The 26,639-nt window shown below is 36.9% G+C and overlaps 1 protein-coding gene across 3 annotated transcripts in view; it reads right to left on the bottom strand.

The window, feature by feature from the left end:
• Window positions 1-2,087: 2,087 nt before the first annotated feature.
• Window positions 2,088-26,639, bottom strand: part of YAF2 (YY1 associated factor 2) — a 39,059-nt gene continuing 14,507 nt past the window's right edge. The window contains exons 1-4 of one of the 3 annotated variants that reach the window (XM_071733593.1): window positions 19,056-19,072; window positions 18,630-18,711; window positions 13,194-13,346; window positions 2,088-10,609 (exon numbers count right to left, since the gene is read on the bottom strand). In XM_071733593.1, the coding sequence (XP_071589694.1) occupies window positions 10,372-10,609; window positions 13,194-13,346; window positions 18,630-18,667 (429 nt within the window). In that variant the 5' untranslated portion in view covers window positions 18,668-18,711; window positions 19,056-19,072 and the 3' untranslated portion in view covers window positions 2,088-10,371. Of the gene's footprint in view, window positions 10,610-13,193; window positions 13,347-18,629; window positions 18,712-19,055; window positions 19,073-26,639 lie in introns of those variants that run through there. The other 2 variants (XM_071733592.1, XM_071733591.1) reach the window with 2 other exon arrangements.

Genomic DNA, 26,639 nt, shown 5'->3' with positions numbered 1-26,639 from the left:
GAATGCTGTGATCTCCTGTGGCTGCCAAAACATTAGTGTGGAATTTAAGAAATTCGTTTTGATCTTCAGACCCATAATTGTGTACCAGACTTGCCAAACAAACAGAGGGAAGAAATTAATAGAAGGGTGATGGAAGGGCTTTACAACTTGCTCTCCCCTTTTTTAATTCCTCCTGTTCTTCTAAAATAGACCACTAAGTAGACTAAATTAGACTCCCTTAATTAGTGACAATAGCCCCATTCTGGTCTCTCCTGCCAATTTAGTCTTGCATAGGTCAGGGTTTCTGCTGGTACCAAGCCAGGCAGTTAGGTCAGCAGTTTGCTACCACTTCCTTGCCTACACTTTGGGATCTATTCACTTACAGGACTGAAAGCTTTCCCCATCTGAGGAGGTACCAGCCCCTCACATTTGACTGAAGAGTGAGGATGAGTTTCCATACTCAGGGCCAACACTTCAGGCACCTGCTACACACATGGGAAACCCCAAATGTCTTTACAAGGGAACACCCTGGGTTAATCCACGGTTCACTCACTCCCCTCTCTTCCAGTGGGACAGGGAAGAGAATCAGGAAAAAGTAAAATTCATGGGTTGAGACAGTTTCATAGGACAGAAAAGAGATAAAGATAAAAGAATATACAGAACAATCGCTGCACGATGCAATTGCTCACCACTTGCTGACTGGTGCCCAGCCAGTCCCCAAGTAGTTGCCACCTGGCCAACTCCCCAGTTTTATTGTTCAGTGTCATGTCATATGGTATGGAATACCCCTTTGGATAATTTGGGATTGATGAGCCATCCTGGCTGTGTCCCAGCCCAGCCCTCTCGCTGGCAGAGCAGTGTGAGAACCTGGAAAGTCCTTGACTGAAGGACTAACTAAAACATCAACTAAATCAGTGTGTTAGCAACATCCTTCTCATCCTAAATCCAAAAGACAGTGTTATAGCAGCTACTGGGAAGAAAATAAATTCCATCCCTGTCAAAACCAGGACAGGGAACCAGCTTCTTTCAAGCATATTGTGTAGGAATTTAGCCTCACACTAAAAAGCAACACAACTACGAGAAGCGAGCACTGGAACTGCATCTAAGTTGAAGATAATTTGAGATAGCCCACACAGACCAATTGTTTTCAGAACTTGCTTTAGTAACAAAAAGAGTAGTTGCAGTTGTTACCTGATTTGCAAGTTTCTTGCCTCAGAAGCAGTACTCTAAGGATTACCTCAAAATCTATCATACTAATTAGAGGAGTAAGGAATCACATTTTCCAATAAATTGGCAGAGGCCCCTTGACATTTTGAGATTAAGCTCCCCAAGTCTGCTATTTATCCCCTACCTGTCCACATATACTTCTTGCTTTTTCCTAGCCAGTATAAAGAAAACATTCAGAGAAGGGTTCTGAGCAACTTAGTGGTTTCATTTACCATTTATCACAACAAAACCTAAGCATCACCACTGCCAGTCAAGTCTGAGTACAGCGCATCCACAGTAGTTTTCACCAAAAATACTTTCTCAGATTCTTCCCAGGCAAAATGCACTCATTTATTCCTGGAGAAGGGACTTCAATATGTGTCACTACAGGGCTTCAAACACATCTGTTTATGCCAATTTGAAACTATATGTTTATCAAACAATGTGAGACAACTATAGAGTTAATTTTAAAACAATTACATGATATTGTGTGGCATTTATTCTAGAAAAAAAATATCTTTGCACTGTGACTCCTAATGTTTCCTTCCAGCCACTCCCCCCAGCTTTTCTGCCAAGCTTTCAGAATTTTAAATTGTTTAATAATGTCTCTGAACCAAGGTCAGGAAGGGGTCACTTTAAGGCAGTGTGCTAAAAGGGCTACTATACATTGAGCTAAATGCAGTGTACTGTTATCTCTAGTTAAAGGAGTGCTTAACTGGAACTGAACAGAGTTTATCAGACAGAAAATTTGTGGTAACTCATGATGCAAACTGTATTTTTTCACTGCTATACACAGATCTTTTAAGTGTAGACAAATATAGTCCTTATTTTCCCTTAGAGCACCTTCAGAATTGCTATAACAGATTTGTATACATTAAAAAAATGACAGCCACACACAATCATTCGTTCACAGAGATGTTTATTTTTGTCTTCAATGTTTGTAGGGAATACGCTTTCACTACAAAAGTGTCTCAGAGAAACTCCATTCAAAGTCTAGGCTTAAGAATGAAGGGAAAATATACTTTCAGCTGTACCAGTCCTGAGCAAAGTTTAAAAATAAAATAAAATAAAATTAAAAAATCCTCTAGAGTTAGAAAGCAGCACCAATAAAACTAGAGGGCCTCCTACTGATATCTGCTCATGCTTTCTTTTCTGTTTGAGAATTGGCAAAAACTTAGGCAGGAAGAATTACTTTATTAGAATGTGGATCTAAGATTCACAGTCCCAATCTCTCACCAAATACCACGCATTCTTTTACAGTCGGAGTTCAGGGCCTCAGTTTTACTTTCTATTAAGTAGTCAGGACTGCTAACAGCAAGACTGTTGCTCCCACGGTGTAACATTTTCTCTTACTTAATTTGGTAAATAAATATTTATTTTATATACTTCTTCTAATAAATATTTATTTCCTATCAATACCAAGTTCCTGAAAAGTTACATTGTTCTTAGAAGTATACTACTCACAGCAGTTACAAAAATTTCTGGTAACAGAAGGTCTCAAAATAATTCAAGTGGCTTACATTGTGTCTCTTGTTCCTTCAGTGAAATGAATTCAAGCCATCGGTAACACTCAGTACTTAAGAGTTGGTTTATGCAGGACATTCAGATTCAATTTGACAAAGTAAATACTTCTAAGAGTCAGAACAGAAAAGGCACTTACTCATTTTGGGGAAGACACCTGGCAGGTAAGATTTTTATTTTCAAAATAACAAGCCCTTTTTCTGACAATAAAATCCTTTAAAACTACTGTTGGATCAACATAAACCCTATGAATAAAACCAACTTAGGTACCCATTCCCAAGAAAGGTAATATTATCCTTGACTGAGAAACTGAGAAGTGTGAAAGCATCCAGAAATACTCAGAAGTTTTGTTCAGTTCTGGGATATTCCAGTAGGCTAACACAGCTGACTAGAAGAAAAAAAAAATATCTCCAAAGAATATATGTTTTATAAATTGAAAGCCTCAGAAATTTCTGGACTGTTTCTTATTATGTACTTCTGTCAGCAAGAAAATCTGAGATTCTGGTGTGTTATAATCAGCACCTTGGTTACAAATGATAACCTGTGGCTCCATCCAGAGTAGTAGATCTTTTATCAAACTTCCTTTCAATCCAACCATTGCCTCAGTGATGCTCTGTATAAGGCACTTAGTAAATATAAAGAGCATCTGACAGTGGTGTTGGTAGTTTTGATTTGTCTATGAGGATGCTCTACCAATGTTTAAAGATTAAAGGGCTAAGATGTGGAATAATGACTGAAAACAACCATATGAACTACTGGCCACAAAACTTTTCAGAAACTGTATCTAGTCTGGGTTTTTATTCCCTTTCCACGTTACCCTTTTCCTAGTAGTCCAAGAATCAGACCCTTTAAAACTGGTAGTGTCTAAATGTACAAGAGGAATCTATTTTGTCCTTGCTAGCTCTTTAATCAAAACTACTGCCCTTTCAACAAAAGACCTGTACCCAAGAGAGATACATTCATGGTATTTAAAATGGAATTCACGAAACCTCACATCTATCTTTAGGCCAAAAATCACTGAACCAACAGGTATCAAGCATTACAAAGCAACACACACCTTTAAGAAGCATGGGATGCTGCCCACTTCCAGTATAGTACACAGAGATAAAAATACTAAACACACTAAGAAGCCATTTTATAGTGGCTTCTCTAGCTATTATTCTGAAAGAAAAAAAAAAAAAAAAAAGAAAAAAAAAAAAAAAAAAGAAAAAAAAAAAAAGAAGCACCCAACGCTTTCTTTGTTCTTTCCCTCCCTTATCTTCTTTCTGTTGGACTGAGAGTTTTTGAAGGTTTTCTGCAATTTTAGAAACAGAAGCTAGCTACTCAGAATTTCTGTAGGAAAGCTTAGAAAGTGCTCAGTATCTGTGCATGCTCCTAGGGTCTCTTCCTCCAGCTGGCACTAAGAGGATTTTCTTGCAGCTTTCAAAAAGCCTCCAGGTACTGCAAGTTACTTGGCAACATTATGCTTCCATCAGGTGGAAAAATAAGCAAAATGATTTCCCTGTTTGGAAGCCCCCCAGCAATAGAATCTGATCATTTGCAGAAATTCAGATAGCAAGACCAGTAACTGGCATCCCAGAATACCAGCTACCTCAGCCAGAATGCTTGACTGGTGTACAGGATTGGTCTAAGTAGGTCTGCTCAGCAAGAATTTGCTCAGTAAGTCAATTATACAGTTATATACCATTGCTGGTCTTACAGAAATCAATCTAGTTGAAGAACTGGGAATAGTAGTTAAATTCTGCACTTACAAAAGCAGGCATAATAAATAAATTCAAACTCGCTGCATTCACTTATACTACAAATGTACTACAAAAAAAAAAGAAAAAAAAAAAAAGGAATCAATGTGTTTTCTTCAGAGGTGAGAATAGTGATACTCCACAAGCACATGTAATCTTAAGAGGCTTCCCTTGCCAAGATTAATTCTTAGCTGAAAGCTGTTACAGTAAGAGATGCTCAATCAGCCAGCAGACTTTCTTGCTCAGAGAGCTGTGCTATCAGGAACTGGGCTTGGCATTGAAGCATTTTGATTTATTCAGTGCAAAGAAGGATCAGCTTGAAATAGATTATTCATGGCTGGTAGTTACATATTAGATGCATATAAATATTAAATTAAATCTCTGTAATCCCAAAGTGGGTATTCAGAAAGTAGAATCAGCCTGACCACTCACTTGTCTTAACAGATGCTAAGTGACTGAACAACTCCCTCCTTTCTCTAGTGACAAAGCACCTGTGACTGCCTTTGAACCAAACAGAATTTGTAGTTTGTAGAAGCCACTGAGCTTAGGAAGGCAGCGAAGAGCCAAATTTCATTAACCCTAGTTACATACATTTCCTTCTTCTGTCTACTTTTGCTTCTCCACATGGAAAATTTGGAGCACATTATTAGCAGGTTGTCAAAAAACAGATTAATACTCTCTTTTTCTCAGTTGTCTTCTCAATAACTCCATCATACATAAGAGCTCCATTGGTCTAAACCCACATTTCTTTAATTCTTGTTTAAGGGAGCTGGTTCACTTAAAAAGCACTTTGTTCTATATCAATATACATACTGAGAGAATAGTGAAATTAAAGATTACACTTTTCCAGGTGGCCCATGAAAAATGTAGTCCTGAAAGGCTTCTTGCTCAGATGTTCCTACCTCTGTCAAGATATGCCATACTTTCCACAAAATAATTAATTTTTTGGAACTATTCTTTAAATTCTCTGTTAGCAAACAAATGTATTGTTACTGGAATGGGGTGGCCATCTTCTTTTTAAACATAGAGGACAAGGAGTGATTAGGTGGTGTTACCATTTTGTCTTTTACAGATCCCAAATGGCACAGCAATCTCATGTCATCATTCTTAGCAATACTCATTCAACCTATGGAATATGCTTTTGCCCTTCATCTTCCACCCTTAATTCTTAACAAGTACAGCTAAAACTTCCTGTGTTCACTCAAGTGTCTGCCCTTACAACCCCCTCTTGTCAGTGGACAGAGCAAGTTCTTTCAGTAGACTTGTTGCCTATAACAAAAAGCTCAAGACTAGGATCAAAAACTCCTGAGGGATTAAGTATTATACAGTGGGGGCTCATTTTAAGTACTTTTCACTGAGACAGTTGAACAAAAGCTGCAAACAGCTTCTGCATTACTAAGACTCTAGGATCTGAATCTAATTTATTTGTTTGATGCATTTTCTTTCACAGTTTGAATCCCACGGTATAGTTTAGACAGAGGGGGAGACATCTGGACCCCTAGGCCTTGTTTATAGGCATCTGGTTGTGTAATATCTTAGGAAAGTCACTTAAAAGTCACTTGCTGTTGGATAATGTCATTTACTAGCAAGTGTGCAGCTATCCATTCCTGTTGCACCATTTACTCCACTCTAGACAGAAAGCTACAATAATTTCTGTAAAGCACTGATTGATAATTAACTTGTGAAGTACTTTGCCAGTTTTAACTTAGTAGTTAAATCCTGCTAATTCTTATTAAAATAAAGGGTCTTCCTGACATGTCAAACTGAGCTCTATATCTGAACTGTTTCTTAGACAAATTTCTTAAGCCTTTTCTAACCAGGAGAAAAATTCTCCTCTTGCTAAAACTTCAGCAGTACTAAAGAAAACCACTGAGCTTCCTCAGTGTGACTGATTTTACTGTACAGCTTTTGCTAGGTTGAGACCACTGTGATGTAAGCTGGGGCATAATTTCAGGTAAGAAAAACATTCAAAAGCTTAAACATCATTTCCAGCACACTCAAATCTTAATATTAAGATAGAAGTATGGATTTGCAAAATATCATATTTGACTGGTCCACTAGGCAAAACCAGCATTAACTTTATTTTATCTATCTTAATCCTGAGTAAGCACAGACCTAATTTACTACAAGTATAATACTTGCTGCTGCATTTGGAGAAATTAAGTCATTTTTTTTTCCATATAGTTTCTGATATTTTATGTAACTACACCCAGTCTCCCAAGTAGGAAGCGAAGTCAAATAAAGGCAAGCGACAGAAAAAACCAAGCAGATACAGTTAAAGTACCCCAGATGTATCTAAAAAGTACATAATAGACAGTTCCATGCCAAAGCTACTCTGTATAACAAAAGTATAATCAATCAGCATAATGAGGGAAACTGCTGGGTTTTTGAGACAGGAGAGGAAAATTAAAAGAATCTAAGATGCAGAGCCATACACTCATGTCAAGTTTAGAAGACTTGCCTGAATACTACAGTGAACTGACAGAAACAAGTTCTAAAAAGTATTCTATCTTACATGGCTACCTAAAAATATGCTATCCATAATATTAAAAAAACCAAAGTGCACAAATTATAAAATCAAAAACTGTTTTCAGATTTTACAATCTATGCCACAAAACGTCAAATATCTCGAGAAACATGTAATAGGCTAAACTTCAGTCATACTCCTCATTTCAAGACTTTAATATCAATAATTTCAAAGTTTTTAATGTGATTTTTTTTTTTTTTACTATCACTTCTGTTAGAATCAAGATTTTATATGGCATAATTTAACCTGGTACTAAGTAGAACAACTTCTGTTTGTCACCCATACACAGTTAACTTCAGGGGGGAAAAGGAACCCAGTCTTACACAGTATATTTGTTCTTTTCCTTATAGCACACGTAATTAGTGGCAAATTTAGAAAGATAACAGACTGAATCATTGTACATTTTATCAATGAACTAATTATACTTCATTTTACCCCTTTTCTCCCCCTTTCTGAAACCAGACAATCAATCAACACATAAAGGAACTCATTTACATTGAACACTATCACACTTGTCTTTCTTGGGTCACCATTTCATGAACAACCCAGGATGTCCGTATGGCTGTTGCAGAGTGGGGCATATATAGAGTTTAACAAGTAACAGTTCTTATGCAGAGAGCAGTCACAGAGAAAAATAGCTAATCAAGACACATTACAACATTAAATTTTCACTCTTTATAAATGGAGTAGAGATGCTTTTAAATATATTTACAGTTAGAAAAAGGACTTGAGTTTACTACAAATCAAAGTTACTTAGAAATTACGAATGTGAGGTTCATTTAAATTATAACATTACAAACAGAGTCAAATGCTGTATGCTACTTAAAATTTGTCTACTTTGCTGTCAGTATTGACACATCCCTTTAATCAAAAAGAGGCAAAAATTACCTTAACTTTGTTTAATGCCAAAACAGGCATCATTGCAATGTAAACACTGGCAATGTAATAGTTCAGTTAAAACCACCCCAGCTCAGTTTTTAGGTCCTGTATGACTTGTATTGTATCAGTGGTTAGAAATTGCTTTTTTATGTCTTATTCCATAAAGAACAATGAGACTTTTTTGCATTGTTTTTCATTATAACCACACTCGTACCATATTTTTGAAATTATTCTCTAGAGACAGTTGAATCAGAATAAAATCCACTTCATCCTCTCTCTTCCTTCCAAACCAAATGGTTACTTATTTCTGAAGATACAGAGAGACCACTTGTTAGCAGTGCTGGGTGGGTGGTTTATTCACAGAAAGTTTAATGAAAATACGTTCCCATTTAGTGAACTACTGGTAGTAGATTATTACTTGTTTGCAAGGAATTCTGAAATGTGTTAAGCATTCATTACATTTTAAATTAGAAACACATTTCATAAAACATCTTGCAATGAGATTTGCTAATATTGAACTCCTTACTTTAAACAGTTTCAGCTCCCTTGTAATCCATTACATCAGCACATTCTGCAAATAGTCCCACCTAAAAATAAAATACAAAAAAAATAAAGTTGGGAAGCATGTATTTTTCTTTTCAAAACTAGTGTATGTTATTCTGAACACCAGCCCAGCCCCCAAAACACTTAAGAACCTTAAAATGCATTGGTTTATAGATACTAAGATTTGGCCAGGTAATGGCAATGAACAGACATCCTATTTAGTAAGATAAAGCAGAATACATAATAAACAGGTCAGTAGTTATCCACCTGAAATAGCCTATAATTAACATTTGATGTCTAAAAAGTTTAAACAGCAACACCAAGGAATGAGGTATGTATGTTCTCAGATATCACATCAGACTTTCATTTTATGCAACTAACTGTATTTCACAACTAGCATCTTACAAAGTAGAACAGTACCATTGTGCCTGTAGAAGTACTGCACTAAAAACAGAAAAATACATTACTACAAGAAACCACCAAACATCACAATTGTCAGGGGCTACAAAAATCCATTGTTTTAGCTGTTAAGAAGACGTATTATATGTTGGTAATAATTTGGGGCTGGATTCACTACCAAGAAGGTCCATCCAACTTTTACATTGGCTTAAAAATATATTTATTTTGAATGAAAAAGAAAAGAATCACAGGAGTGTAAAGTGGACTCCTTCACTAAAAGGAGCTAAATGGACTTTTGTACTGAACCTGAATCTATAATTTAAAATCTATACATGAATTGTATGTGTGTATCAAAACACTTATTGGTTGTAAACAAAAATGCAAAATCTGTATTCACAAAAATATTTTATTGGTAATTTTACATAATACCAGATGGGACTGTAAATCTGCTCTGTATCAGCATATTGCTAAGTGTGTAAAAGTCGACAGTTTATGCTATTAAGTGGGGGACTGAGTTTTTTCACGAGTTTTTTTTATAAATTAATGTGTTCTAACAGGCCAAATCAAAAATTAAGGAAATTGATTCAGGAACGGGAAATTAATAATATTATTATTTCCTTATTCTTGTGCAACATCTGATATTCCTGTAATGAAATGGTGACTATAGGACACTAGATTAAATTTGAGGCAAGGAAACAGCATTAAGCAGAAATGAGAACTGTACTTCTGTTATTTTTAAAGCTTTTCCAAACTTTTGTATTTCCAAATGTTAGTTTTTGCCAAATGCATAGTCATCTGAGGTTCAATATTTGTTACACAACATAGAATACCAGTGTACAGTGACAAATGTATTACTTTACCTGAATTGTAAGGTTAACCAATCAATACTTACAATGTGTGTTTTCTATTTTGCTTGTAAACATGACAATAAGTGTTTTAAATGTGAAAAAATATTGGGAAAACCGTCAACATAATTCAGTAACAGTAAGCTAGTAAAATGTGTCAAACATTGGCAAAAATTCATACAAATGTTTTATTTAATAACATTTTTCCTATTTAACCACACCAAGTACCAGCAGGTGTTTTTAAGAAGATAATTATGAAAATTCTGTTGCAGCAATAGTTGATTAAGTTGATCTCTGACTTGCATACATATAACTATGTTTCACAATTCTCAAATAATACATATTTAGGCAGCTTGAACTATAAAAATTTAAATTCAGTACATGCCAACAGTAGAGACTCCAAGAGTTGTGTTAGAATTCACTAAACTAAAAGTGAAAATGGACTTACCAATAACACTGCTTAATGAACATTCAAACCACATTTTCATGGCACCTTTACACATGAAGAATAAAAAGTTGGTCTGAAACACTTTGGAAACATTTGTAGAGTGCGTTTAAATTATTGTTTCTACCACTGCACTTTTTTCTTTTTTAGAACTGCATAAATTATGTTCCAGTCAACATACCAATTGTGCATGAATAATCTGTCATGAAAATGTGGTAACAGGTGACATAAGTTATGCATTTGTACGTTTTGAAGAGAAGAGACTAAAGAAACTGGAGGAAATAAACTTTAATGAGATTCCCCATTCAGTGACGATGCTTCTCCTCTGGGTGAAGATGACCTGGACATTCCCCTCTCTGTGTTGTCAGAGCTGGAGCCACTCTGACTGTGTTGATCTGCAGAAGCAGCACTGGAAGCAGGTGGTGACTTAGTTTTCTCCTTAAAGTCTGTAATTATGACTGTCAGATCTCCAACGGTAACTTCCAAATGCTGAGCGCTACTTCGATCCACATTTTTCAATCTTGGCCTAAATAAAGCAAATAATCATATTAAAAGCACACCCCACCATCTTAGTATCTTGCTTTCCTGCTACTTTTTAGGAGCTCTGAAGAACACACGTGTACACAAAACTGTTATGTGCAATATGAAATACACAGGAAAATGATATATCAGAAGTATTTATGGCAGAGCATTTCCTAATAAATTTTACATTAATATAGCTGAACATGACACATCCCCTTCTGCACAGGTTATTTAAAAGCTGACATTATGAATGTTGTAGCTGCACATCAATACAGATGTGTTGCACATGTGAACATTTTTACTTCTAAAAATTAAGACTTTATTGAGGATATAAAAAGTTATACATGTGATCCAGAGATGCATCCATCTCTGCAGAACCCTAAAGCAAAAATTCTAAGTGGAGAACAATGTTCAATAATGAAGAAACTGCTGTGTCTGTCTCCTGAATTCAGCAGCACAGACAGTGTTACCTTGCAGCAGGTATTACTTCATTCCAAAGCCTTACTAAAACTGCTAGCATACTATTTGAACTGGACTTGGTGTTCACAGTACAGCTCTGGTATTCCTGGAATATTTAAAGTATGCAGAGCTGAGTATTACATTTGGTGTTGATGTGGTCTCTCCATCTAATTTTACAATTGTTTGATTTTCAGAACACAAAGAGAATAGAATACTTTGACTTATATTTTGCCATCACAAGCAAAGTACTTTCCATTTACCATTTTCCTTTGACTGCCATGAAAAACTGTCACCATACAGCTGAATTTATACAGTCAGTTATGAACAGCATAGCTTTATACTTTTACCTGGCTCCACAGCTTTCACTAGCTCGAGCTGCAATAAAATAAATTAATATTACATCACCTATTAGCAGGTGTGCTAACAGCAGAGCCCTAACCTTTACCCTTTCATCTGACTTTGTTTGAAATAGAATTGGTTCTCAGTCACTTCAGTTGAAACACCTCATGCCTTTCCTCCACTAGAAAGAGATAAGATTTTGACATCTTACTCCCCTGAGGCTGCAGTAGAGCAACTGAAGAATTTAAGAGAAAACTGAAAATCTGCTGTTCTGTAACACGGGAATGGAGAGAAAAAAATCAGTGTTATCAGCCCACATAAATGCCATGCCTGGAGCTTACTGAGTATGCTGCAGATTTTCCTGATAATTTCCAGCAAGGATTTACAAGTTTTAGGGCACAGCAAAAAGGCTACCCCACTCCCAAAGGTTACTGAAGAAATCTGCTTAAACAATAAAGCATTTGTAACTTGCTATCCTACATAGTAAATCTCTTCGTGAAAAAGTCAACTGTTTGAAGTATTTTAAGAAAAAAAGTTATTAATCTAGTTATTTATAATAGCAATTCGTAATGCAAATCTCAGTACTGGTATTTCAGTCCAAGATTATCTTCTTTTTTTGCTATTTTTAAAATGCTCTACCTTTTCCTTATCTCACTTTTGCATTTTTAACATACAATTTAACCATCAATATTTCAATTTACAATATTTAATAGGCTTAATTAAACTCCGAATGTAAATTTCAAATTCTTTATAGCTGAAGTAATTGAGCTGCATGAGGTGAGCTAGGGAAATCTGAGGGAAAAAAAAAAACAAAAAACAAAAACCAAACACACACCAACAAAACACCAAAGCAACATCTCTGTGTCCTTAATCCTAAATCATGACTTTCCTAATGACTTCTCTCTTGACTCTCAAGTCTCTCTGCTTCTGATCCAGTGGTCCTGTTTCAGGGACAAGAGAAGCATCTGCTACTTCTCTCTGTTCTAGAGTGCTTAAATAAAATAAAAAAAATAAATAAATAGTTCCTTCTACACTCCATTAAATTACATGTCCTGTGTACTCTGAGCCTTTTGGCACAGCATTGTTGCCACAGTAATTTTATGCTTAAGACTGTGATGATTTAGGGAGGGGTTAAACATGCTGCTTATATTTTGCAGTTTGCACCTTCATTCCACCTGGTGTTACAGCAACATTTTACAACTGCTTGTCTGTACTGTAATATTTCATGTTCTCAGTTCTGAAAGTCCAAGGTTTCCTTCAGCATCCCATATGTAGCACAGAGATTTTTATCACAAGGTAATAGACATGCCTTATCCTTTCACATTAACTTATACCCTAGTTCAGCCCTTCAAAATTTACTCCAGTTCTGCAAGGTTAACAATAAACATGCTGTGCTTCCACTCTTCTGCAGTCTGGTATTGGTTCTCTGTCTCCTATTACTTTGCTTGAAAACTTATCACTTCTTTCCCTCTCTTTCCCAGTGATTAATATCACACAATTGCTTATCTATGGTTTTGTATGGTGTGAGAAATACCCAAGTAACCCTTAACAAAAATACCCAAGCCTTTCTCTCGATATTCGGATGGTCTCCATCTTCTGGTAGAAATTACAAACTGCAGGGTTTCTTCAGATTTAATAGGCATCCTAAACCAATGACACTTCACACACAAATATTTAGCCCTAACGTTGAAAGTAAAACATAGAAGTAAAACATAAAATTGCAGAACATTTTCTCATTTCCTTTTTTTAAAATAAGTTTGACGAATACCACAAAAGCTTGTAAAATTTACCTGGTTTTCTTATGACTGTTCTTTTTGCTTGTTGTTTCCTTTTCACCTTTTTCCTTTTCTACTTTGTCTTTTTTCTCTTTCTTTGATTGTGTAGGGGGCATGAATTGCTGAGGAACCTGCTGGGCAACCAGCTGAGAGACAGGTCGAGGTTTCCTGCATGCACATACAGATAGACAAACATAATGCTTGGATTTTATAACAAGTCTCCAGCTCTCCAGAATTAATTACCAACATCAAAAATCACTATAAAAAGAAACACTGCAAAAAAAAAAAAACCAACCTATTGCAATCTTTCATTTCACTTACTAGCATTGTCAACAAATGAGTTGGGTTTTATAGGTGGTTATTTTAAAGGTTTAGAGATAAGACTTTGCAGTGCCCCCTCTTCTAGTTGTCACATCCAGATATAGACTTACACAGAGTGAACTCCAAAAGGTAAAGCTCCCAGAGGAAACACTTTACCACTCAATCCCAGCCCCTCCCAATGATGAGGGGATCTGTTCTGAGTGTACTGCAATACTGAAGTATACAATCACAGAAGGAAAATGATGGCTTTTTGGGGTATCAGAGCTAAAGCCACTTTTGGCCTTACTGAGTAAAACTTATGTCTTCATCTCAAACAAATACATTGAAAGCAATGACAATTCCTGTTGTGTATCATTTTTATCAAGTTGTTAATCAGAAAAAAATATACTGCACTAATAATAGTAGGATACAGCTGTCAGAACATACGTACTTCAAAAGCTGGCAACAGAAACTTCTGACCACATTCTATCAGTATAAACAGCATAGGCTGCATTTCCAGGTTTTGATCCAAACTGAAAATTGGGGTGAGAAGTGGAAAAGCAGGCAAAATAATTTCAGCAGTTCATTATTTTTATATTTTTTGAAATGTTATTTTGAAAATGGCTCCATTTTACTTTTATTTTGTATGTGAACACAAGGATTCTAATGTGAATTGAACCATTTTACTCTTTCCAATGCAAGGGTATTTCTCTATTTTGAGAAATAGAGAATTTTGGAATAAGAAATTTCAAGTCATGACATATCAAAAGGAAGGTTCTGTGACTCTATTAAGACTGTCAAGATGCAAATTACTTCTCCAAAAGTAATGTTGCCCTGCCACTCTCTTGGATTTTATTAGTTGCTGTATCGGTGGGTTTTGTTAAATAGAAAAAGCATAAATTATTTGCTGTATGATACTCTAAAATCACAAAGCAGTTATTGAAGTAACACAAACTATCAGCTCTTACACATTTGTTTATCCCAGCCCACACGATCATGCTAACAACAATTCTTGCTTAGGTGAAGTGACAAGTGAAATAACAAAAGCAGAAAATGAAGGCAGCTCCCATTAGCAAGTTCTATTTTCAGTAACGATTGCAACAGTCATGCTACAGAGTGAAAATCAAGTTATAAAAATCCAAAGTGTGGGAAAGGCAGTTACCATAAAATGGCTTTCTTCACAGCAAGTTCTTAATGAATTGAAGGAAAAATAAAGAGTATTAAAAATGTCGACACAATAGGACTTTGGGGTTAAAATTAGAGTACCACACACCCACTCATGAACTCACAGAGAAATGGGTATCAGGAACAGATCACTTAGTGAAAGATGCCAGGTTTGTATCAAGTGGCAAATACAGGGCTCCATGCTTTTCAGGAGAACCTAGCAGCTAGGGCCTTGGAAAACACATAGCAGAGTCCAAAAATCACTAAAATGACTCAATCAGCTACAGTTGTTGCCATGAACAGAGTACAGAGGATATTTTTAACAAAACTTGCCTCAGAACTATTTCAACCATTTGTCATAGCAGTTCATAACAAAAGAAGAACCAAGGTGAAATTGATGCTCAAGCTTATCGCTTGTTCTACAAACAAACCTGACCATCTGTCTTGAACTGAAGGCTGCTCCTGGAGAAATGGATACAGAGAGTTCATATGCCAAGTGACAATCCCATCATTACTACAAAGTGAACTGAGAGAATAATCTGACATGTTACTTATGTAGTAAGATGATACTGAACTTCTCAGCCAGGAATTCATTATTGCCCAGGGCTGTTGATACCACCATGATCATGGAAACTTGCTAAAAAGTGGCAGAGAAGGTAGAAAGAGTTCTTAGTGAACTATTTTAGGAGTTTTCAATTTGCAACCATTTCAGATTCTGAGGGCAAACTAACAAATTTCTATTAGAGTGTGGCTGGGAAATTAAGCTTAGAACTAAGTCCTAGGTTTAGAACTTCTTTTTCTAGTACCATAAACCAAATAAGACAGACAGAAAAGATCAATGCCACAAGGAAAATAACTCATTAAGACAAAAATACCACCAAGAAATCATGTTTGAGAAGATGCACTAAAAATTAATCAAGAGGTTCTATGTAGTTCTGCTGTGACAAAGAATTCCACTCAGTTATTTTATTCCTCCCAATCAAGCTTTAACTTGATGATTGTTCATGATGTAGATGTAGCTGAATCATATCATTCAACCATGAAGAAATTCATACAGAGAAGGCTTTCTCACAGAGGAGATAAATTTAAAAGAAACTATTCCTGTATCAGGAAATTGATTTTGATGATTTAACAAAATATAACATTTTATATAACTAACTGGTTTTGAAAACCAGTAAAAGACTCCTGTAGGCTGCTACACATTAAATACATATAGACAATGTTAACACTGCCTTTTATTTCACCAATATATCTCCAGTAATTGTTTTTTTGAGCACATCCAAGAGCACTTGAGCAAACTGGTGCTTAGATAGAAGCTCTATAAACTTCTGCATTATGATTACAAGCTTTTTTGCCTCTACCACTGGGAATTACTTTACAACTGAACAATCCAGAACTACAGGCAGAAACATTCATAAATACATCTTGCTCAGTCAGCCACTCAAAACTTTGTATTTTTATGCTATGTCAGTTGCTTTAAGTGGAATGCTAATCAAGACAGGCATATACTACAAAAGATAAGGGTTATCTGTTGTTTGCAACAGAAGTGAACTTTATAGTTTAGGCCCTAAGCATTGCATCTGTACCAAGCTATTTGCTAAGCCTCCAAGAGATCACTAAGCATCAAGCTCTGAATATTATGCCTCTCCTTCTCTATCACTTTTTGCTTTTCAGAGAGCATTACCATTCTTCTGAGTTAATATCAGTTATATTTCTACCTACACTGTTATTCCAACCTCAACAGCAGCATATGCTTCCTTAATTTCCTAATTTATAATTTCCCTGATTTACTTATTAGTAAATTAGTATTATTAATAATCCATGTAAAAAGAATTCTGACCAATTTGATATGGTGAATAACTTGGTCACATTACAACAAAGCAGATCTATTTTGAATACAGAAATAATAACAGCAAATAAATATGTACAGTACTAATAATCAAGAAATGAAGCAGAAATACAATAAACTCTCAGTCACCTGAGCTGTGCATCAAACATGCAGACAACCAAACTGACTTAATGCTGAGGCACCTTGGGGTCTGACTGGATTATTTTAATTTCTACAGAGCACAACTACATTTGCAGAGTGCTGCTTCTGCAGCCATCACAAGTCCATAAAGAAGTCTAATGTCTGAGTCTATACTACTCAGACTAAAAGCTAAAATCCTGACAGACCTGAGCCATTTACCTGTCAAACCAGCTCTAGGGTCCATCTGCTACAGTCTGGAAACAAAGCTCATGATGTGGGCAGCTGTGACAGTTTTTCCATTAACCAATGCCAAATCTACCTGCATCTCAAGTGAGTCCTCTGTCAGCATGATGCACCCCTGTGTGGGGGGTTTAGGAAGATTCACTGGTGGAGTGCTGCTTATCCTGAATACACAGAGACAACCAAGGAAGACTGCCAAGCAGCAGAGTGCAGCCAAGCAAGTAAGACTGCTGAGAATCAGAGCACAGAGACATCAACAGTCCAACAGAGCATCTGACACCTCGGCTTTGATTCAGTGAGAGTCATGCTGGGCTTGGACTGGTGCACACAGACCTAGTATCAATATCTACCCAGTATCCACAGATCTCAAAACATATCCTATGCTCTTCTATACAGAAAGCAAGATGGTATAATTAAATTTGTGTTGAACACACACACCTTTTCAACATGTTGTAGGAAAAGTGTATTGTCATCTATAATTGTAATCTGTAATTGTCATCTATATTGTGCATCCCCATGCAGCACTCCAGGTTGGGGACAGAGTGGCTGAGAGCAGCCAGGCAGAAAGGGACCTTGGAGTTTGGATTGACAGGAAGCTGAACATGAGCCAGCAGTGTGCCCAGGTGGCCAAGAAGGCCAATGGCATCCTGGCCTGGATCAGGAACAGCGTGGCCAGCAGGTCCAAGGAAGTGATTCTGCCCCTGTACTCAGCCCTGGTGAGGCCACAGCTTGAGTTCTGTGTAGAGTTCTGGGCCCCTCAGTTCAGGAAGGATATCGAGGTCCTGGAGCAGGTCCAAAGGAGGGCAACCAGGCTGGTGAAGGGACTCCAGCACAGATCCTATGAGGAGAGGCTGAGGGAGCTGGGGCTGTTCAGCCTGGAGAAGAGGAGGCTCAGGGGAGACCTCGTCACTCTCTACAACTCCCTGAAAGGAGGTTGGAGCCAGGGGGGGGTTGGTCTCTTTTCCCAGGCAACCCTCAGCAAGACAAGAGGGCACGGTCTCAAGTTGTGCCAGGGGAGGTTTAGGTTGGACATTAGAAAGAATTTCTTTACTGAGAGGGTGATCAGGCATTGGAATGGGCTGCCCCGGGAAGTGGTGGATTCTCTGTCCCTGGAGATATTTAAAAAGAGACTGGATGTGGCACTCAGTGCCATGGTCTGGTAACTGCAGCAGTAGTGGATCAAAGGTTGGACTTGATGATCTCTGAGGTCCCTTCCAACCCAGCCAATTCTATGATTCTACGATAATGGGCAGTTCACAGATTTTAGATATTCAAGTATGGGAGACACTGTCAAAGTCACACTCTTTCTTCAACCTAAATACCCTCTACTTTGGTTATTTTACTACTGCAAAAGTCTTAAAACTATGATTTCCCAGTCTTAACAGAACACGTCTAAATTGAGGAAATGCTGTCACCTCAGATTTCTATCAAGCTGAAAGATAGATCTACAACAGATGATGACCTGGATCTAGAATAAAGATCTGCCAAGCAGAGCTTCCATTCAAATATGATACTTTTCTTCTTCTCAAGTCTATCCACCTCTTGGCTTTGATTCAGACACACAAAAAAAAAAACCAAAACCAAAAAAAAACCCAGTCCTGGCTGGAGGCTTACCCTGCGTGGTGTGGCAAAGCAAGTGACACTGTAGTGTGTCTAAAAACTTCTAGAATACCACATGTTAAGCCAGATATTTAAGTCTGCTGCTGAGCTCTGGTGGTTTTAGTTGCCACACTTTTCCTCCAACAACTACAGCAATATTTTAGTCCAGTTTTACTTACCTATCAATGAGCTGATATAATCCTGTTTTCAAATTCATCTTATCCCTGGTTTCCTATGAAATTACACACATCTTGCCCCATCCTAGAAATCAGGAAGAAATTGCCTGTGAAACACTATTTCTACAGAAGGGTGTTATGTCATAGCTGCCCTTTATGGTATTGATCTATTTTTGGTTCATGGAGTCAAGTTTCTCTTCCAGATACTAAGAAGCTACCTTTTGAATGACAGAAAGATTCAATGGAACAGATAAGAACTTCATACTATCAAACTGGTAACTATTATATACCACAAATAATTTATTCATCAGAACAGTTCAAGCTTTCAGGTTGATCAGCAGTATCTTATCTCATATCCTATTTTCAATGCCAGAAAAGACCAGGTCCTGAGCAAAACAAAACCTCTGGTATTTCTTCAAAATTCTTCACCTGCTTTTACACAGAATCTCTGCATGGTGTCCCATACATTTCATAATTTCAACTTTGCACACGAATTGTTTCCTTTCCTCCACTGTGAAAGATCATCACTTCTTAAAAAAAAAAAAAAGGCAGGTTTCAGAGCTCTAGAGAGGTTTTATTCAAAGGCATCCCTAATGCAATACCATTTCTCTAAACTGCTCTTCCCTGCAGGGAGACACTGACCTTTTGTTCAAGACAGCAGATTCATCCCTGAAGAAAGAGAGGTAAGAAATATCTGGAAGAGAAACCTCACTGATTTTGTCTTCCCTTTGGTCACAGAATCCTTTCCTCAAAAATTAAAAATTCACATTATTTGTTAAATACAAAGTATTTATCTCTTTTATGTGATTCAGGAGAACTGAACAAATGCTTCTAAGTTAATAGAAATTCACAAAGCTACTCCTCTACTTTAAGGCCTACACTGCACAGGACTCATGTTCTAAACATCAGCTTCATTGACACTTCTATAATCTGTTCTTTCTCACCAGCAAAGCAAGGAAGAACTCATTCTTTGGAAACCTGTAATCTAGCCAGTCAGTGCCCTGAATTTCTGTCTCCAGGGTTCTGTAAGAATTATCAAAATTGCTATTACCAAAAGGCCTTGCAAACTATTTATACAAGTCATCTTTGGTCAAATTTGTTAAGCTGATTGCTAAAGAATAGGATCAGTAAAATAAATGAAAAAGCACAAACCCATAAATGCTCTGGCCTTTCCAAATTCCATACACAGGGATTTTTTTATGATGTCTCCTTGGACAGTCTTGATGTTTGTTACAAAAGCTGAATTATAAACAGTGCTGATACACAATGGACTAAACCCAGAATGCCTGTCACAGTTCTAAGGCTGTAGAAACTAAAATCAAATTTAAGTATTCCCAAGTATCTCCAGGCAAAGCATAAAAGAAAAAGCTCAGTCAGCTTCCAGGAAAAAAATACCAAGAACTAATCACTAGGCTTCAGAGAAAGTCAATCAGCTCTTGAAACCACTGCAAGTTTTACTGTATCCTACCTTTGTTTTCTACTTCTGAAGGAGAACTGATTAAAGAGCAACCTTCCCAAAACTGTGCACTTCTGACAGTCACACAGAAATGTAACTACTACAATATCATCATGACAATGCATCTATCTACTTTTTATTTGATTAATAACCCTTTGTTTTTTTCCTTCTATCTTGTCCTATCTTATATAAAAGCTTATGCAACTTTTACTTAAAGTCATGCCACAATTCAGCTGGTTTGTATTTGGATAGCTACAAATTTTTGTTCAACCTCTCATCCTTACTTTAATTAAAGATTTTATTCCACATACATATAATTCCACTGCTTGCTTCTTCCCGCGCAGCTCTGTTGTGCCCTGACTTCCCTGTAAAATGAGTTCCATGAATCTACAGAAATACAAAGTATCATGGAAAAGCTGGTATGCTGTAACTTGCTGTGTGCAATTAAAGACACTGCAAATGCTCAGAAAACAGTTTTGCTGTGGGAGCTTCCTGCAGGTGCTGCTGATGCAATGAGGTGATGCATTGGAACATGTTACATTACTGTAACAATTCAAACAGCATTAAAATTTTAACACACTTTTCAAAATTACTACCAAATGCAAGGAAAGCATTTAATGCATTATTTTCAAATTCATAATTAGCACCTTCTCCACATCTAATCAAGTGATTGTATGATACATACAAGATTAATCACTATTACTGGTTTCTATCCACTAGCATTCATAATTAAAATCTTTGTTTTGCCCAGGATACACTCTTTATAATATTCCCTGCATGTTTTGCATCTGATTTTTAAGCTAATCAGCTATGACAGAAGGATAGCAAACCTACAAAAGTTGTGTGTATTTTGCTCACCTAAAGTTTCCACAATTTAACACCGATATAAAAAAAAAAAAAAAAGGTACTCCTCTCTCTAGTGCCCTGCAGATTTACCTATCTCCTTTCCATCTGCTGCTGCAGGGCTCCTGTGTATTTCTGACTGAAACTAAGATAGTCTGTGTTTTTTAAAAACAGAATTCTAATTTTGATCATATCTTACTCCTTCTCCTCCACCAGCTTTTGCTATTATCTAGCAAGGATTTCAGAAATTCCTTGATAACACGCCCAAGGTTTTCCAACCTTCAATTCTCTTAGAATATGGTAGTAAATTTCATTCTTGTGCCAACAGGTGGACTGAAAGTCTGAAGTTCTCTGTATTTTGTGATGCACTCCATTAAAAACAGGAGTAATAATGTGATAAGGAGGGCAGACAGAGTCAGTCACCTCCTCCTCATGGCTTCAGCCTTTATGCAGAAAATAACAGGATAGGGGATATTTTCAATGACCATTTTTAGAAGTGTGCTACCCATTTGCTAAAAGCAAACTTAATTTTATTCAGAGAAGTCAACAGATTACTGGAAAACTCACAGCATGATTTTAGTACAGTATCCTGAATATAGGGTTATATTGCAGGTATTTTTACTTACAAAATATACATTTTTTGTTACTAAATATTCTGTATCACTCATTCTTTATTTTTGTATCTTACCACATATTCTTCACCTCCAGACAACACAAAGACAACCTCATGATAACAACTGTCTCTGTCTAAATTGTATCAAGTTTTACGATAAGAGTTTTTTTAACAGAGTTTTATTTTAGAGCAAGTAATTGTTCAGCTTTTCCTAAATCTTGACTCTTGTCTTCTCTGCTCTTGTGGGACCCCACCTGGAGCACTGTGTCCAGTTCTGGGGTCCCCAACATAAGAAGGAAATAAAGCTCCTGGAATGTGTCCAAAGAGAGCCACAGAAACGATCAGAGGGCTGGAGCATCTCCCCTATGAAGCCAGGATGAGGAAGTTGGGGTTGTTCAGCCTGGAGAAAAGGAGGTTCCAAGGTGACCATATAGCAACATTCCAATCTCTGAAGGGGGGCTACAAGAAAGCTGGGGTAGAGCTTTTTACATGGGTGTGTAGCAATAGGGCAAAAGAAAATGGTTTCAAACTTGAGGAGGGGAGATTTAGGTTAGACATTGGGCAAAAATTCTTTAATTTGAGGGTGATGAGACACTGGCACAGGTTGCCCATGGACGTTGTGGCTGCCCCCTCTCTGGAAGTGTTCAAGGCCAGGTTGGATGGGGCTTTGAGCAACCTGGTCTGGTGGGAGGTGTCCCTGCCCATGCAGGGGGATTGGAACTGGATGATCTTTAAGGTCCCTTTCAACCCAAACCATTCTATGACTCTATGATTCTATTCTATCCTATCCCATTGTAAATAATTCACCTTCTTGAGCAAGAAAGAAAAGTGTAACACTGCATTGTCTATTCCACTTTAAGTAACTCAATTAACATGCCATAGTTAAATAAGCAAAACTAATGGAAGAAAAAAGGTGAGGTTTAACCAAAGCCTAATAAAAATCTTGTTCTGCTGATGTTTGTATCATACATGTCTTTTATAAGACTAAACAGAGTACAGTTAAGTGCATTAAAATCTTTTTGAGAACAAAGTAAAATCATTCAAATCCTACTTTGTTCTTTCATTACTAGACTGGATCATTTCCCAGCATAAATGTACAGGTTTTAAATATCTCATAATTTATTTGAAGATCATTTTCCACTCATGTCTATCCTAAATATTAATGTCTCAAGAAGCTAATAGAAATCTGATATCCACAGTAATACTCTAATCTCCACTTTTCTAGTTCACAGTCATTACTGAAATCTCAAGAAAAGCTTATCTTTGCATACTTTCTACTTAATCATCATATTCTTGCTAGTCCCTACTCAAATCTCCTTCATCAAATGTCCTCATTTCTCAGACTACTGAGGCTGACATTCTCAAATATATCTTAGCACAGTAATTAGAGCAATTAATTTAAAAATAAAAAGTTCTTAATCTCCAAAGCAACTGGATGCATAATGGGAGTCAGCAGGAATGATGTGTGATTTTACAGTAAACTGCCTTGTAAACAGACAAAGAAGGATATGAAAAAGTGGTTTTAGGCAGAAGATTTTCCAAGTGAAAGACTATTCCTGTAAAACTTTATTAAGATAATACCTCCACTTAGAATGAATGTTTTGAGCAATTCTTATGGCATTTATTTTGGTAAATTTTCTGGGGTTCATTCAGATACCAGAAGATCTAAATGGCTCCACAAGTAAATGTACATTTCTTTTTTTTCCCCCAGAATTCACTTTCTGTAACAAGTGATGGGGTATCTTGAAGTAGAAGCATCTAAGAAACAAACTTTCACCTGCTAGTCAATTCCTTTTAATATAATTATATCCCTCCCACCCCATTCTCACATACTGAGTTATTTTACAAATATCAAGCAATTAACATTTCCACTTCCTTGGACATATTTTCTCTCTTTTTCAGAAGTCTTTCTGCAAAGCAGGCTACAACAACATTGGAGATTTTTAAATCTGTGTCCCTTCTCTAATGGGCTTTAATAATAGCAAATGTAAGCAACTTCACCTAAAGAGTGGGAAAAATAAAGTGCCTACACAGCTACCCCTATCTTCCTTGTTTTAAACTGACATTTCCAAGCAGAGTGCTTAACTTCAAATTTTTTCTTTTTTTCAAGAGCAGGAATTCATGGAAAATGTTGGAAGGCCAAGGCCTATATTTATACAGACATCTCAATGGTGTTGTTGACAGCTTTACACAAAATAAATAGAGTCAAATTTAATTCAGCATCATAGTCTTGTTAGCATGGCTTACAAATGCATAGGTGAATAATCTTCTAAGAGCCAAGACATGTTACATAAGTTTTTGCTAGTAGAGAAAGGAATTAATAGAAACAGAGACACATATACATGCATTAGGTCATTGCAGTAGCTGTCCTCATGTATTAATGCAGTCAGTAGTCAGTAAATACATACAGTCTGGCTGTACAGAAGCCAAGAAATTCCCTATCTTTATCCTGTAAATTTATGTGTCTTTTTTTAAACTGATCTTTCTTCATGCATTAAGAGAAAAATGAATTTTTCAAGTACTAGTTTTACAGTAAACAACTTTATGAAGTTCAACGTGGAGAAGTGCAACAAGGTCTTGCACCTGGGAACACATAACCCAGGAGTGCAGTTCAGACTGGGATCCACTTGGCTGAAGAGCAGCCCTGTGGGAAGGGACCTGGGGGTCTTGGTGGACCATCATGAGCAAACAGTGTGCTCCAGCAGCAAAGAAAGCCAACAGGATGCTGGGCTGCACCAACAGGGGCATCACCAGCAGAGAGACAAAGAAGTCATCATCATCCCACTCTTGTGCTTGTCAGACTGCACCTGGAGTATTCCCCATCCAGTTTTGGTCCCTGCTGTACAAAAAGGATGCAAACAGGAGATGGTCCAGAGAAGAGCCACGAGGGTGATCAGAGGACTGGAGCACCTGCCTACAATGAGAGGTAGGGAAAACTGGGTCTGTTCAGCCTTGAGAAAAGAAGGCTTAGGGAAATAGTGGATTCTCCATCCCTGGAGATATTTAAAAAGAGACTGGATGTGGCACTCAGTGCCATGGGCTGGTAACTGCAGCGGTAGTGGATCAAGGATTGGACTCGATGATCTCTGAGGTCCCTTCCAACCCAGACAATTCTATGATTCTATGATGTTCCAGTACTTAAAAGGGGGCTAAAAAGAAGATGGAGACTCCTTCTTTACAAAGAGTCACAAGGACAAGAAAGGGGCAATAGGCACAAATTACTTCTGGGGAGATTTTGTTTGAAAGCAAGAGGAAAATTTTTCACTACGAGGTCAGACATTGGAATGGTCTCCCAGGGCAAGTGATGGATTCCCCCATTTTGGAAAGTTTTAAGTCTCAGCTCAATGGGGTGCTGGGACATATCATATAAACAATAATATTGGAAGTGTTGGACAAGGTGATCCTTGAGGCCCTTTCCAACCTGACATTCTATGATTCTATGAACTACAACATGAAATATTTTTCAGACTTCAATAGAGGAGGACTATTTTTGTCAAATGCCAAGCACTCATTCCCAAATAATGAGAGCAAATTGGCATGCATTCTATATAAAACCCCCATGGATCAGCTTTTGATATATACTTCCACTTATTTGTAGGTTAGCAGTTACCATGTTTTGAGACTATTTTCTTCCATCAGGTAATTTTTCAACTAACTTGACACTTTAATTTTTCTAGTTTTGATATATAAGCAAATTTTGCTTTTTAAAATCACATTTATCTTTTAACAGACAATCACATCTACACCACAAGCTCTTCCTCTGCCAAAATACCAATGAAACAAAATTCCAGAACAAAGGAAACTTCCTTTTATACTTCACTAAAAACTCAGCACAAACATTTGCTTCATTACTATTGCTGATTTTTGTCATCAAGCAATACCAGACCATAACCTACCTACTAATGCAAAAGAAAGAAGTTAAAAGAAAAAGAAAAAAAAAAAAAAGAAAAAAATTATTTACGCATAAGCACATCTGTTATCTTATTTATAGACAAATGGAAAATCACCAAGAACACTGTATATATTAAGTAGTTTTGCAGATACTGTGGCCAATTACATCTTGCAAGCTGTGGTCTACACAGAAGCTAGGAGTTCATGTAATGATGCCACCCCTGATTTTTAGCAGTTAAAGTCATAATGGAAAGCAAAAAAAATTTCCTATTACCCATTCTGGTAATGCAAATACACTACTTGCTAGCAATTAAATTAAATCACAAACAGAAGCAGCAGTCTTAGGATTCTGACACAGATCAGCTCAGCCTCCCTCAGTCATCAGTGCTCTATTAAGCTATTCACAGAATAAAAACTATCAGCTTAAACTATGTTTAGCTTGCTGTGTCACATGAATATGCTCATACTAATCACCACACAAAGCCATCTTGTGAGAAAATAGTCCTTATTTCTGCACTGAAGCAGCCTATGATTAAATACACCTTCAACATCGATAATTTATGCTGTTATCCAAAATGATTTTTTCTCATTACCATCAGTCCTGTCATACCCTACAGTGTTAAGAGTACATTATGCTGCCTCCAGAGATAATACAGCTGAATAATTACGACAGTGCAAACAATGGAGCTAGTGGTCTGTATGAGAAAACATAACACAGATCCATAAACACATTGCAGAGTAACAAGGCAATTTCTACACTGTCTGTGTATATTTGAATTCTAACTTTCAGCCAGCTCTGATTTTCAGTGCTTTTCTATTTCTAGCTGGTTTAGAGTGTGAATCACTTACTTGGAATTCACCCATTCAGTGCATTTCAAGCAATTTTGTCTTTCAATAAAAGCTGATTCAATTAGAATAGACTTACAAGACCCATATGGTTTTATCAGTCACTGTATAAATGTGCAGAAAACTACCCCTTGAGGCAGTGTCCCTATTTAATCATTCCCTTAAAGGGAATGCCCTATTTTCCAGATGACATTTAACAGATGAGGCCAGCAAGTCTCCTGAAGACAACTGGTACACTGCACAACAGTCTGCCTTAAGAAAAAATATCCATAACAGGACCTTTAGAAAGCCCAAATTCATCTTCAAATAGTTTTAAAAGAAGCTATCAAATGCCACTTTTCAAACAACCAGTTTTAAGGCTTCA

Source organism: Heliangelus exortis, chromosome 1 (assembly GCF_036169615.1).
Source record: "Heliangelus exortis chromosome 1, bHelExo1.hap1, whole genome shotgun sequence".
Lineage (NCBI taxonomy): Eukaryota > Metazoa > Chordata > Aves > Apodiformes > Trochilidae > Heliangelus > Heliangelus exortis.
The sequence above is the reverse complement of the archived record's forward strand: the minus strand, read 5'-3'. Positions and strand labels throughout refer to the sequence as shown.